At 34.4% G+C, this 14,634-nt stretch overlaps 1 protein-coding gene across 1 annotated transcript in view; it reads left to right on the forward strand.

Moving 5' to 3' along the window:
- Positions 1 to 14,035, forward strand: part of LOC145246052 (DNA-directed RNA polymerase I subunit RPA1-like) — a 152,185-nt gene extending 138,150 nt beyond the window's left edge. Inside the window, exons 31-34 of the mRNA XM_080107895.1 lie at positions 620 to 700; positions 1,908 to 2,072; positions 6,291 to 6,401; positions 13,713 to 14,035. Coding sequence (XP_079964021.1) covers positions 620 to 700; positions 1,908 to 2,072; positions 6,291 to 6,401; positions 13,713 to 14,009 — 654 coding nt within the window. The 3' untranslated portion in view covers positions 14,010 to 14,035. The remainder of the gene's footprint in view (positions 1 to 619; positions 701 to 1,907; positions 2,073 to 6,290; positions 6,402 to 13,712) is intronic.
- Positions 14,036 to 14,634: the final 599 nt, after the last annotated feature.

Below are 14,634 nucleotides of genomic sequence, written 5' to 3' on the forward strand. Positions count from 1 at the left end.
CATTTTTATGTAATTTGTCAAACAAAAAGAACAGTCACAAAAAAAACAAAGAGAAAGATTAAACACTTTAACTCTGCACAATTAATAAGATAGCAAATATTTTAATTTCTAAGATTTTGAAGAGTCATAAATTAGTGACTAATTCTGCCGCCAAAATAAATTGCAAGAATTTTTGTGTCCAGATTAAAAGTTTTTAAATATAATGAAAATAAACTTTTATTTAGTATAACTATTAGCATGTTTGGTGCTAGCCCAGAATTCCCCTATACATAAAAGAAAAGTAAAAAAGAAAAATTAAATTTTATAGCTATCAAACAGCAATGATATTGTGATGACCTTTTGAAAACTAGGGAAATAACTCTAAATTATTCAAGCTTGCAAGATTTTAGAAAGCTATTTTTAACATGAGGATATTATAAAAAAACTCAAATTTGTTCAAAAATGATTTTACTTTGAAAAAATAAAGCTACTTGATCAATTTATATGATTTTTGGAATCTGATACTCCGTTTCGCTCGTACAGATTTTTCTTTATTTTTGTTTTTTTCTGGACAAGTACTGATTGTTTAAATTTCTGTAAAAAAATTTATTTATTCTTTTTTTTATTTTAATATTTGTAGATGCTGAAATCATTTGACAAGGCCATCCATGATTACATTTTTGATGAAGACGAACAGTTATGGTGTCAGATTACGTTTAAAGTAGGTGTATTATCTATTATCTGTTATTAAAAAGTTTTGGTGTTTTTGTTTTTTTTTATTTGTTTTTTGTTTTTTTAGAGTTTGTTCATTCGTATGCACTTGTGCTACCAGATCAGGCTGTCTGAAGATACTGGATTCTTGTCCTAACATGTATTAAACATTGATATTATTGATTTTTTTTTTCTTTGCAAATTAAAAAAAAAAAAAGAATTTTTCTCTACAAAACCAAACCAAACATGCTGAATAAATATTTGAAGATTAAAAAACCTGAAGCTTAATTTTTTTATTTTTTATTATTTTAAATGACTGGTACTGATGTGAATGTTGAATTACTAAGAGTTTTCATATTAAATTTTTTAATAGATTTCAAAGTTTTAAAATGTTATCCTGATGTTTTGAAGAAAGAACAAGTAAAATCCCACATAATATGTGCTTAAATTTTTTTTTAAAAAATCTATTTTGTATAATTTATTATTTTTAGTTAAATTTTTATTTTTAACGGAAATAATGTTATATACTTTTTTTTTATTAAATGAATAAAACTTTTGTTAATACTTATGCACTTTTGTTACCATGCTGAAATTGTTAAGTGTTGAGCCATTCTGTAGAACAAAGATGGCGATAGTAAATCCAGTCGGCAAAGAATCAAAGCAGTTACGATCAGCAGTGATTCAGTCATGTCAAGACTGAGACTGCTAATGAACTGACTGAAATTCAAAATTCGATATTTTTATAAAAATTCTTATTTATCTATAAGAGAAAAACTATTTTAAGATTGGATTTTTCAATTTTCAATTATTATCGGATGAATGTCTGTACAAAACATATCTAAGCACACTGCTAGATATATATAAATTACTTTTGTGTGAAATTTGCAAAGGATTGGTTCAGCTGTTTCGGAACCTATAAGAAAGGAGCTCACACACACACACACACACAAAGTGACTTTTATATAATAGTAGATACTTGATGCCAGCTTGCTAAACACTCAGCATTATAAGGGGAGGATTAAGGGCAGATGGATTAATCCTGGGTATGAAGTGGCACCTTTCTCTACATTTCGGTGTAGCAGCTAATAAAAAGTAAACCTTCAGGTTTCCTCTGAATACAGTCAGCCAATTAGGTTGTTTTTACATGACAATTGATTTGTTGTTTCATCGTAAAATATCAATTTTTATTTATTTTTTTTATTTTTTTTTTTTTTCAGTTGAATGTGAAGTTGACTAAGGTTGATCTTCTCAGTTTGGTCAAGTCAACCGTTACCACAAGTTGCATCCATACTGTGCCCAATATTAGCCGTTCCTTGCTAACCCATGTGAAAACCCAGCATGGAATGGAATGTCATTTTCAAACTGAAGGAATCAACATTGAGGTGAGTGTTTAAATGTTGCACAATTCACAACCAAATAAAATATATCAGTTGTAACCAATGCAATCACAAATCATAACGACACATATCCTACCTCGTGTCGGCCCTGTCGGTGGGGCATTAGAATACGCCGACTGCCCCCCCTGCAGAGGGTAAAAGTCCCTCAATGGGGGTCCTGGATATGACCTTAAACTATATCCAGTGGTGAGGCCCCAGCTTGTGGGCTTTGGGGAGTGTGGAGCCACCCTTTAATTACCATTGCTCCCAGGTCCACTCTGACCCGGAGTGGTAGTACCTGTTAGGGTCCCAACCATGGGTTGAATAGAAACCGACGTGAAAACAACAAATATATTCTATTAAAAAAGTATTTTCTTCAAAATCTTTGGATTCGGCATTAAATAACCCGAAAAGGGTTGATATGCCGTAAAACAACCAACCAACCAATCTACCTACCTCGTGTCAACAACTTTTCCCATGACTAAGACAGCTGAAATCATGTTTCACAACAGCACGTATAAATATGAAAAAGTCATTGATTTTGAAAGAAAGAACCTTTTATTAAGATGTTGCTGTTGCTTTCTCTTCTGCCAGTAGTGGATGAGAAACTACAGATAATTGTGGTTCATTAACCTCTTAGTTTATCATCAATCTTAAGTCATTCTCTATCCATGCTTTGAATCAACTGCCCAATCCTCTTTTTATCACTCCTTTCTCTTTTACGTTTGCTTCTGGTATACAGGAGGTCAAACTGACATCCATATATACCAGCCGACTCTGACAATCCTATTTCCTATTATCCTCAACTCACAAATACTTATACTTTTTTTTATTTAAACTGAGTAAAACTTTCTGAAAATATATTTTGTTCCCTCCCCATTTTAGTCGTTCATTTTTATTGAAAATATATTACTTGCAATAAGGTTATTTTTCCAGTAGAAAATAAAAAACATCACAAAACATGGCTGAAAGATAATTCCAAAAATAGACATTTCATCTTAGTGATTTGCATCCATCTACGCGTAGATGATGTAAGAAAAAGGCAGCCATATCTGCTCCTAATATACTACTTTTTCTTGTCCGATATTTCTCGTTACAAGGCAGGGTTCAAATATTGTTCGGTGGATTTACTCTGATATTAGGTATTATAATATATAATACGGCATAATCACATTGAAACACTGTTCCTCGTTAGATCACCGAAGTTAAGCAACATTGAGCCTGGTCAGTACTAAAATGGGTGACCATTTTGGAATTCTAGGTGCTGTATATGCTTTCTGTTTATCTCTGCATCGTTTTCAGTCGTCTGTGACTTTTGCCACTGGACTCAAGTAATGTTAATTCAGGAAAGATGTGGTTGGAGTTTGCGCAACCCTTGCCTCACAATTACATGTGCAGCTCGCCTTACAAAAGGTATCCATTGTCTTTCGAGACTGAATTGAATATAATACACATGTATATGATCAAATAACATGATAACACCATAAGGCGGGGAAAATAACGTAACCAGAGGCCGGAAAGAAACATTGTATTCCACCTAAGAAAAAAAACATATCCTAGAGCCACCGTATCCCAGGGTTCTACTGTAATAATAAAAAGAAAATACATAAACGGTTGAAATAAATTTTTTTTCCATCAACTGGGAAGGGGAGGGGGCTTAAGTTTTTAATAATAGTGTTGGGAAGGATATTGTGTTGTATAGTAGCCAATACTAGGTCCTCACCCGATCCTCTTTTGACGATTGTAGCACAGTGGCAGATCCATGTTTTGATGGATCTGCAATGGGAAATGTCGGATCAGGGGATTGGCTGAAAGCACTACATCTGCACAGCATAGAGGGTGTCCTAAGAATAAATCTGTTGCACTTGTATGGACGTGTAGAATGTTCATTTTACTTGATAAACTATTGTAGAAGGAAAACTTGGAAGCAACTGGGTAAACAAGATTTGGTGATAGTGGAGCAACTGGATTGCCGGATTGGAGATATTTCTTGTGAAATATCAGAAAACATTTCATCCCTGGACAAGGGAAAAGTGATATAAAACAGGAGACGTTTTTGTGAGAAGATCATAAAGTTTTATTCAATAGGATGCTTCTTTTTTTTTTGGAGACTGTTATAGTGCAAACAAAAGTTCCCAAAACCTATGCATAGTATTCCTGATTGGTTGACGATTTCAAAAAAATAACTTCCAAAACTTTTTCTCTCAAGTCTATTTTCATCACTTTATTCGGCTAATTTGCATATTTACTTATCGAAGCAACTTCCTGGTTTTTAAACTCGTTGGAAGTAAATGGGGTTACATAATCTGAATACCATGATGAAAATGTAGGTCAACACATACGAATATCTGAAAACTTTTTATTATTCTTCCCAGTTTTTCCTTGACCTTCCCCTGTCAACTGAACTTGCTACCTCAACTGTTTCACATCTACCAACCCAAGAATTTTCATCCATTTTTTTTTTTCTTTATGGCCATACAATAAGTCAATTATTCTTCCCTGTTATATTTCCAATCCAGTATCGAGCATTCTGGTTATCTTCAATGCATGCATGAAGATTGGTATGTAAATCCACTCCATTCCGGCTTCGTTGGGGGCAGAGAAGTCCACCATTGGAAATGTGCTACCCAACTCCCTCTCTCACCAAATGAAAACTCATAAGGAAATCTTTGAATGGTGCTGAGCCGGGTAGGGGCTAATATACTTGTATCCCTTTGGAGCCTCTATAAATTCTCTTATCTCTCGAATAAAGAAGGAAGTAAGATTTTGATAGGTTAGTTAAAAGCATAAATGTTCAACATAGGAAAATATGGGGAGGAGGAGGAGGATGCAAATGCAGAGAATTAGAGTTTATAATTTTTTGGTTTGTTTTTATTTTTTTTTATAAAACCAACAGCTCAACAGAACTGATAAGAAAAGCAAAGATGAAAAATGAAAGCCTCTTAAAATTCGCAATTGCAGGATAGCACGACATTCTCAGGGCATTGAAAGTTGAGAATCAAATAATTTTCTGAGGAGGATTACTGAGTCGAAATATAAAGGTGAAAGTCAAACATATAAACGCACGCGAACGTGCCAGTTCAAAAGTCACTTAGATCGAAGCAGCAGCCATTAAAATACTGCATAAGATATTTAATAGGAACCTTTTAAAAAATAGAATGAAAATGAATTCATCACCAACCTTTTCATTGGGTTAAATCCATATGAGGAATATTATATCACTTATGATGACCTTATGCCATCTATGGTGTTCCCTTTTTATTTTTTTCTCTTTCCCTTTTTTATTTTTATTTTTTTTTATCGTGCTCTTTTTTCTTACTAAAGAAGGAAACCCACGACTCGCAAAAAAACTTGAGGACTTGTGCCCTAATTGGTTAAGTTGAATCCACAGCTTGCAAAAATTAAGTAAAATCTATGACTAGCAAAAACATGATTTCGTATCGCAAGATACTCTCTTGCGGACATGCATACTTCCAACTCAATCTGCACCAAATTCATAATTTTATTTCCGTTCGAAATAAAATATCCTTTCATTTCTCTTCATTACTTCTGTGAGTTAGTAACTCCAAACTTAAGGCCTTGTGCCATATAATTCAGATGTAAGAAAGTTCAAGTATTCATAAAATTTTCGTTCATACTGTTGATTCATTTTAAAATGCGCTTGTTACATTTCTTGCATCTGCCTTTTCCTATCTGTCAGACATTACGCATTTTGACGCAATTCATCTCCACTGCTTTCTTTACTCGATGTTGACAACACAAGGGGACTTCCTTTCATCTCCACTGCCACTTCAGGAGTTAGAAAAATAACTCTTGCTGAGTCTCAACGCAAGCCTCCGTCACACATCAAATGAAAAGGGTTAATTTGATTTGCCAAATTAAATCACGTGACTTAAAGTTTCCACAGGCTCCATCTGCTTACATGACAAAGCGAAATAAGACAACAATGGTATCTAATTGCAAGGTGATCTAGTGATACCCGGCATTAGGAATGTCACATGCACGTCTCCCTATATTTTTCAAATTTCATCTTTCTTTGATATCATCAGATATAAGCCTTTCAGACTCATCTATTACACATCCATTGTATCATTCTCATATCATTTCTCGCTTCATGCAACACATGTCCTCAATCCTCATTTCCAACATTGAATAACCAAAAAAAGGTTAATGTGTCATCAAACATATGAACCAAAACTGACACATTTAATTTTCTGTTTCCAGTTGATTTTGCAATATGGCAACATTCTTGATCTCTCACGGTTTTACTGCAACAACCCTATCGTAATGGCCGAGTGGTTCGGTATTGATGCCGGCCTCAGAATAATAATTAAGGTGAGTATTTTCTTTGCATTGTTTCATTAACTACATCTTTTTTTATTTCTTAATTTTGATTGTTTATTAATCTGTAACCGGCGTTAAATGTGTTAAACCTGGCTTAACTTGATATCTCAATTATGTTGAACCGTTCAAATTCATTGGTTGCATAAAAATTACTAATGTCTAAAAAATAATATAGCACGTCTGAATGAGAATCACCCCCCCCTCTCCCATATATCAGTGTCCAATCAATAATAATCCCTTAAAGATAATTGCAAAAAACTGAAAGCCGTTCTTAATATGGGGAGGTTGGGGGATGTTTATTCCAAAAGCCGTTCTTAACCTAGGGAGGTTGGGAGGGGAGGTTATTCCAAAAGCCGTTTTTAGGGTGATTCTCGTTCAGATCCGCCAATAATATTTACATCTTTTTTAAGTGGTAAAACATAAGGTCAGATGTGGTCTTGAGAAACCAATGCTCTCTGACTTACAAAAAAATGCTTAAGTTATCATATTAGCATTTTTCAGTAGGGGTTTCTACGGTAATTAGCAATAAAGTAACCTTTTCTACGAGAGAAGATAAGCCTGGGAGTGTGGATCTTCTAGGACTAAACAGAACCATATCACATTCCAATAGCACCAAAGTCGCCGTTGGATTGATTTGCGTCTGGACATTGGCAGAATTTCACATCTAATGTGTTTGGATAGCTGTAGCTTTCTTATCTGTGGGTCAAGTTTGCAAACAGTATAAATTATATTATGATATGAACGGAAAAAGGGAAAAGATAATCATTATCATGGTTTTAATTTCATGTTCCAGTAGGAGTTGAAAGTTAAAAATGAAAAAAAAAAAAAAAAAAAAAAAAAGGGATCAGAACAGAAAAGGAAATTGTTTTTTGAATTTTAAAATTTCATGTTCGATAAATATGCACAGTGTCAAATTTGTTTGATTATTGCTAACATTTCAACATGCGGGAATTTGATTTGTTTTGCTCGGATCATTAGGAACAAAGTTATGACCAATCAAAGTTAACAAAGAATATTTTGTATTTATCAGTAAGTTTCATGTAGATAATGTATACTATGTAAACATTTGATAATTATTAATTGGGCACACTTTTCTTTCATACATTATGTTCTGTTGAACTCTGAATAAAAAGTGTTGGAAATGTAAACATCCTATGTAGTAGTATTAGCAGAATCTCTCTTTTTATTTTATTTCCTCTTTCTTCCTCTTCTCTCTCTCTCTCTCTCTGTTCTTTCTCTCTTTGTTCTTTCTCTCTCTTCTTTCATGTAGTAGTATTAGCAGAATCTCTCTTTTTATTTTCTTTCCTCTTTCTTCCTCTTCTCTCTCTCTCTCTCTCTGTTCTTTCTCTCTTTGTTCTTTCTCTCTCTTCTTTCATGTAGTAGTATTAGCAGAATCTCTCTTTTTATTTTCTTTCCTCTTTCTTCCTCTTCTCTCTCTCTCTCTCTCTCTGTTCTTTCTCTCTTTGTTCTTTCTCTCTCTTCTTTCATGTAGTAGTATTAGCAGAATCTCTCTTTTTATTTTCTTTCCTCTTTCTTCCTCTTCTCTCTCTCTCTCTCTCTCTGTTCTTTCTCTCTTTGTTCTTTCTCTCTCTTCTTTCATGTAGTAGTATTAGCAGAATCTCTCTTTTTATTTTCTTTCCTCTTTCTTCCTCTTCTTTCTCTCTCTCTCTCTCTGTTTTTTCTCTCTTTGTTCTTTCTCTCTCTTCTTTCATGTAGTAGTATTAGCAGAATCTCTCTTTTTATTTTCTTTCCTCTTTCTTCCTCTTCTCTCTCTCTCTCTCTCTGTTCTTTCTCTCTTTGTTCTTTCTCTCTCTTCTTTCATGTAGTAGTATTAGCAGAATCTCTCTTTTTATTTTCTTTCCTCTTTCTTCCTCTTCTTTCTCTCTCTCTCTCTGTTCTTTCTCTCTTTGTTCTTTCTCTCTCTTCTTTCATGTAGTAGTATTAGCAGAATCTCTCTTTTTATTTTCTTTCCTCTTTCTTCCTCTTCTCTCTCTCTCTCTCTCTCTGTTCTTTCTCTCTTTGTTCTTTCTCTCTCTTCTTTCATGTAGTAGTATTAGCAGAATCTCTCTTTTTATTTTCTTTCCTCTTTCTTCCTCTTCTCTCTCTCTCTCTCTGTTCTTTCTCTCTTTGTTCTTTCTCTCTCTTCTTTCATGTAGTAGTATTAGCAGAATCTCTCTTTTTATTTTCTTTCCTCTTTCTTCCTCTTCTCTCTCTCTCTCTCTCTGTTCTTTCTCTCTTTGTTCTTTCTCTCTCTTCTTTCATGTAGTAGTATTAGCAGAATCTCTCTTTTTATTTTCTTTCCTCTTTCTTCCTCTTCTCTCTCTCTCTCTCTCTGTTCTTTCTCTCTTTGTTCTTTCTCTCTCTTCTTTCATGTAGTAGTATTAGCAGAATCTCTCTTTTTATTTTCTTTCCTCTTTCTTCCTCTTCTCTCTCTCTCTCTCTCTGTTCTTTCTCTCTTTGTTCTTTCTCTCTCTTCTTTCATGTAGTAGTATTAGCAGAATCTCTCTTTTTATTTTCTTTCCTCTTTCTTCCTCTTCTCTCTCTCTCTCTGTTCTTTCTCTCTTTGTTCTTTCTCTCTCTTCTTTCATGTAGTAGTATTAGCAGAATCTCTCTTTTTATTTTCTTTCCTCTTTCTTCCTCTTCTCTCTCTCTCTCTCTCTCTGTTCTTTCTCTCTTTGTTCTTTCTCTCTCTTCTTTCATGTAGTAGTATTAGCAGAATCTCTCTTTTTATTTTCTTTCCTCTTTCTTCCTCTTCTTTCTCTCTCTCTCTCTCTGTTCTTTCTCTCTTTGTTCTTTCTCTCTCTTCTTTCATGTAGTAGTATTAGCAGAATCTCTCTTTTTATTTTCTTTCCTCTTTCTTCCTCTTCTTTCTCTCTCTCTCTCTCTGTTCTTTCTCTCTTTGTTCTTTCTCTCTCTTCTTTCATGTAGTAGTATTAGCAGAATCTCTCTTTTTATTTTCTTTCCTCTTTCTTCCTCTTCTCTCTCTCTCTCTCTCTGTTCTTTCTCTCTTTGTTCTTTCTCTCTCTTCTTTCATGTAGTAGTATTAGCAGAATCTCTCTTTTTATTTTCTTTCCTCTTTCTTCCTCTTCTCTCTCTCTCTCTGTTCTTTCTCTCTTTGTTCTTTCTCTCTCTTCTTTCATGTAGTAGTATTAGCAGAATCTCTCTTTTTATTTTCTTTCCTCTTTCTTCCTCTTCTCTCTCTCTCTCTCTCTCTGTTCTTTCTCTCTTTGTTCTTTCTCTCTCTTCTTTCATGTAGTAGTATTAGCAGAATCTCTCTTTTTATTTTCTTTCCTCTTTCTTCCTCTTCTCTCTCTCTCTCTCTGTTCTTTCTCTCTTTGTTCTTTCTCTCTCTTCTTTCATGTAGTAGTATTAGCAGAATCTCTCTTTTTATTTTCTTTCCTCTTTCTTCCTTTTCTTTCTCTCTCTCTCTCTCTGTTCTTTCTCTCTTTGTTCTTTCTCTCTCTTCTTTCATGTAGTAGTATTAGCAGAATCTCTCTTTTTATTTTCTTTCCTCTTTCTTCCTCTTCTCTCTCTCTCTCTTCTCTCTCTCTCTCTCTTCTTTCTCTCTCTTCTTTCATGTAGTAGTATTAGCAGAATCTCTCTTTTTATTTTCTTTCCTCTTTCTTCCTCTTCTCTCTCTCTCTTCTTTCTCTCTCTCTCTTCTCTCTCTCTCTCTCTTCTTTCTCTCTTTGTTCTTTCATGTAGTAGTAATTATGACAGCAGCAAGCAATGGCAACATCTTAGTCTTGCGAGATTTTCTCTCACTTTTCTCTGTTTTCTTTTCTCCCCTTTCCCCTTTTCTTCCATTCGCCGTTTCCCCTTTCCTCCCCTTTTCTTTTTTTTCCCTTTCCCCCTTTTTCTCTTTCCTCATTGAATAAACATTAACAATATTCTGTATGCTAAAAAACTTCGCTCTCCTATTTAAAGAATTCAAATGATGATATTGTCTAAAACAGTTTAATTTCATTTCTGTTTTTATTTAATTATTTAATCTTTCAATCGTAGGCGTGTCCCTTTTCTTCCTGGAATTCTGATGGATGACTCTGCTCTTGAGAATAAATCGACTCTGCACTTATTGGTCTTTCTTTTTCATCAAATGTTTATTGGAGTTCATATATTCGATTCATTGCGCACTCTCGTTCTCGTAAAGTCTGTTCTCTCTTTCTCACACCTGAAACTATTTTTTTTTTACACATCTACTATCCGACCATGTTTGGAATATTATATTTAGGATGGCTCTGTCTCATTTGAGGATTCTTAGTACGTGCAGAAATTTATCTGTAATTTGATTAGTCCCATCCTTTCTACTTATCTGCAACCTTTTTTCTCATAGACATGATGTTGCTAGTCTCAGTCTTTTCCGTAAATACTATTATGGTAGGTGTTCTTCAGGATTATCTGATCTACTCCCTGCTTCATTGCTTCCAGCTTCTTTGACTCCTTGGTCTAGTGGTCTCTGTTAATCTGCTGTTTTGATACCTCATTGTAATACAGCTTCTGATTGCAGCAACTTCTTTTCAAGAACTTCAATCTTGTGCGACTCTTTCTGCTGATTGTTTTCTTCCTATCTATAGCCTTTAGTTTTTTCAAGAACAAGACCAAGACACATCTTCTGTGTTTGTGATAATCATCTTTCGGTAGCTTCTTATATCAAGTGACTTCATGCCTTGTCTGGAGCAACTTCCATAAAAACAAAAACGTTTTCCTCTCTTCAAAAATACAAATACTAACTTTCTGTGTTTAAAAGAATATTGTCTCACTTTTATTTTGAGAAATTATCTCTTTTAAATGAGGTTCCTGTTCCCCATTTGACGACTCCAGATCTTTTGTGTCCAGAGTCGTTGAGTGTGGAACAGAAACCTTCAAGTCACGAGTCGTTTATGATTTATTTTAGTGAATAATGACATCATCCCTCGACATGCCATCATATTCATTCACAATCTTGGTTTTAAAAGCTATTTTAAATTCTAATTCATGGCTTAAGACAAAGATATACATAAAATTTGGCTGCATCCTTGAGAAGAGCACATAATTTTACTCAAGAGTAACAAATTTTGTAAGATTCACTTCAAAAATAAGTTTTGTAGCATAGTATATGTACACTTGGTCAAAAAAATCAACTGGTCATAGTTCTGTAGTGATGTGATGGTCTAAGTTTAATGTTTTTGCTCTTCTTTTGTCCTCTTCATGACATCTTTCAGAAACTTATCAATAAAAAAAAAAAAAAATTGTTTTTAAAAAATCTCTTAAGGTTTTATTCTTTCTTCATAAAATACACGTATAAAACACCCAGCCTTTTTCCTGATGGGAAGAGGGGGGGGGGTAACATCCAAAAGCCTGTCTGCTCTCTCTCTCTTTGATTATTCAGTCAAACGAGGAAGATCTCCCTTACTCATTAGATACATAAGACCGGTTTCTCCCTTAATGGGTTTTGTCAGTGGCAGAACACATAGCCGTACACAAATTTGAATATGAAAATTTCACTCTACCTAATTTTTGATCTTATGTGGAAATTTACCGAACCAATCCGGTTTTTATACGTACACCTTTTATCTTTACAAAAAAATTGGCGCAATTCTATGCAACGTAAGAGTTTGGGAACTTGTCGTCATTCATTTCTCGTCATCAATTTTATGTCTGTTTTACATGTTGGCATGTGTTTGATAGCTTTAAGAAATTGACTTGGATAAAAAATTATAAAAAAACACTTTGTATCCCGAATGCTATTCATACAATTCTATCCAATATTTGTAGATTAGGAACATTAGGTTCTGTAGAATTTTGTGTCGAGAAAAACTTGAATTATAGTTTTTATATTCTCAAGATAAATATTAGGGAAACTGTCCAAGTCTTGTGACATCACTGATGACTGACTTGCGTTTAAGACATAGTGCAGATCAGAGAAAAACCTTGAGCACTTAACCTGGGTGAAGCTATTGTGAGTACAAATAAGTGATACTATGGACTGCCCCTTCCCACCTCACAAATGCAGCATCATTATGAGGAAGTGAGGAGACAGTTAGCTATGGTCTCCTTTTGTTACGATTTGTAGCAGGAAAGAACAACTGCCATGTTAATAATCCCCATTGCTCTTTCAGTCATGAATTGAGCTAATGGAAGATTTGCGCCTGACATCAAAAACTACAGGCATTTGAGTTGTAAGCTATTTTAGTTTCGTTAAACAAAACTGACAGAATCAATCCAAGTATCAATTTTTGAATTGTAAAAGCTTAAATTATAAATAAAAGTAAATTAAAATTATAAATAAAAGTAAAAGCTTGCAGGTGAAGATAAAGAATAGTTTTCTGTAGCTAATCCAAATAAATTAATTTTTATTTTTTATTGCGGACAATTATCCGCATCTTTTATTAGTTGTTTCATGACGTTTCGGCCAACTATTCCTCTGGCCTTCGTCAGGTGGTAACCGCGACGGATAGCAACTCTGAATCTCCTGACTATTCACTGCAATTACTGCCTTCAGTAGTTGTTGTCCAGAGGAATAGTTGGCCGAAACGTCATGAAAACAACTAATAAAAAAATTAAGAAAGATGAGGATAATTGTCCACGATAAAAAATAAAATTAATGAATAATACTCATCTCAACGAATTCCAATTAAAATAATATAAGCCAAAGAAGTTTTAATATGAAGAGAAAGACAGCAAATAGTTATGTGCAGGAATTCTAAAAAATTCACCATATTTTATGGAATTATTCTGGTTTTTGATTGGTTGGTAGCAGGACATTGGTTCGATCTGATTGAACCCTGTCCTGCTACTAGCCCTGCTTATCACCCCTTTCTATAAACAGAACACTCCAATTTTTTGTAAGCATACCCTCATAATTATACCAAAAATATTGCAACACTCCTCATTCAAGCTTCCTATAAATAGCAAAAATACAAGGGCAGAGCTTTGTTGTTCCCTAGACTTTAAGTGGGTTCTGTTGAGTTGCGTGTGTTTGTTTTTATTTTCTACTTATAAACAATCCTGTTCAGTTGGTGTTTTTTTTTGAGAAAACTGCGAGGCATACTTCACTACTTGAAACGCAATAGCATGGGGAGTGAAGTGTGATCCCACTGACACTGACTCAAATGTCAGTGATTGCTGTCAGCATTACAGCCAGCAACACACCAGCAGTGACAGCATATCAACTCACGATTGTGGAGGTCCAGACCAATGTACAACAGTGTCTATGTTGATAAAAACGCAGTGAACGGCTTATATATGAATCAATTTATATAAAGGTGCTTGCTTCCGTTTTGCCAAAAGTTATAAATGTAAATTTTGTTTTTGTCTTTAAAGGAAATCCAGTCCGTCTTTGGAGTATATGGCATCAAAGTCGACTACCGCCATTTGTCCCTTATTGCTGATTACATGACGCTGGCTGGGAAGATCCAGGCTTTTGATCGCATGCACATGGAATCGTGCGCATCGCTTCTCCAACAGATAACATTTGAATCTGCTTGTAAATGTTTAAATACAGCAACTCTAAACAGCATGTCGGACAGTCTCAACTCACCCTCTGCTTGCATTGTGGCAGGAAAGCATGTAAAAAGTGGTACAGGATCATTTGATCTTCGTATCCCGATCCAAATTTAAAATAAAATAAAACTTTATATTTTCAACGTCTTTTTCTGTCCTTTCTTTGAGCATTTTCTTTCGCTGCACCTGTAGTTCTTTAGTGTGACGCATGTTATGTTTAGCAGTGCTGCAATACATGTGTATTACAAACGATAAAACTGTTATGGGGAAAAAAAATCTGGCTTGAGGTTTAACCATCCAGTATTTGGTTTCTTTACATGCAAAAGTAATCAGCTCTTAAAAGTAGGGGCACATGCTAAGATTTTGAATCTCTTGAGACTCTACAAAAGTTATGTTAACTCTCTAAAGTAGATACCTTGGTCAGTAATATTCTATGGCTATAGATTATCAGCTGATGAATCCCAAGTGGTCTCATAGTGTCATCCAATTGATATCTCTGTATTGGAGAAAGACATGAAAGGGAAGATTTTTGCTTTCTGTCGATCTCTGAAATAGATGACTTTCAGCTAACAGACTATTTGTTTTATTGGAGGAGATGTTTGTTTTGATGGTAAGTCTGTCATTTTATAGAGAAACCATTTTAACTTTTCAAAATACAACTTGTCTGATTATAGCCAGCTAACGTACTTCCTAACTTAGGGTGATGTGATACTAGAGGTGGTGACGAGGCAGATCAGTTCCT

The sequence above is a fragment of the Euprymna scolopes genome, chromosome 23 (genome assembly GCF_053919585.1).
Source record: "Euprymna scolopes isolate OS-2025 chromosome 23, ASM5391958v1, whole genome shotgun sequence".
Lineage (NCBI taxonomy): Eukaryota > Metazoa > Mollusca > Cephalopoda > Sepiida > Sepiolidae > Euprymna > Euprymna scolopes.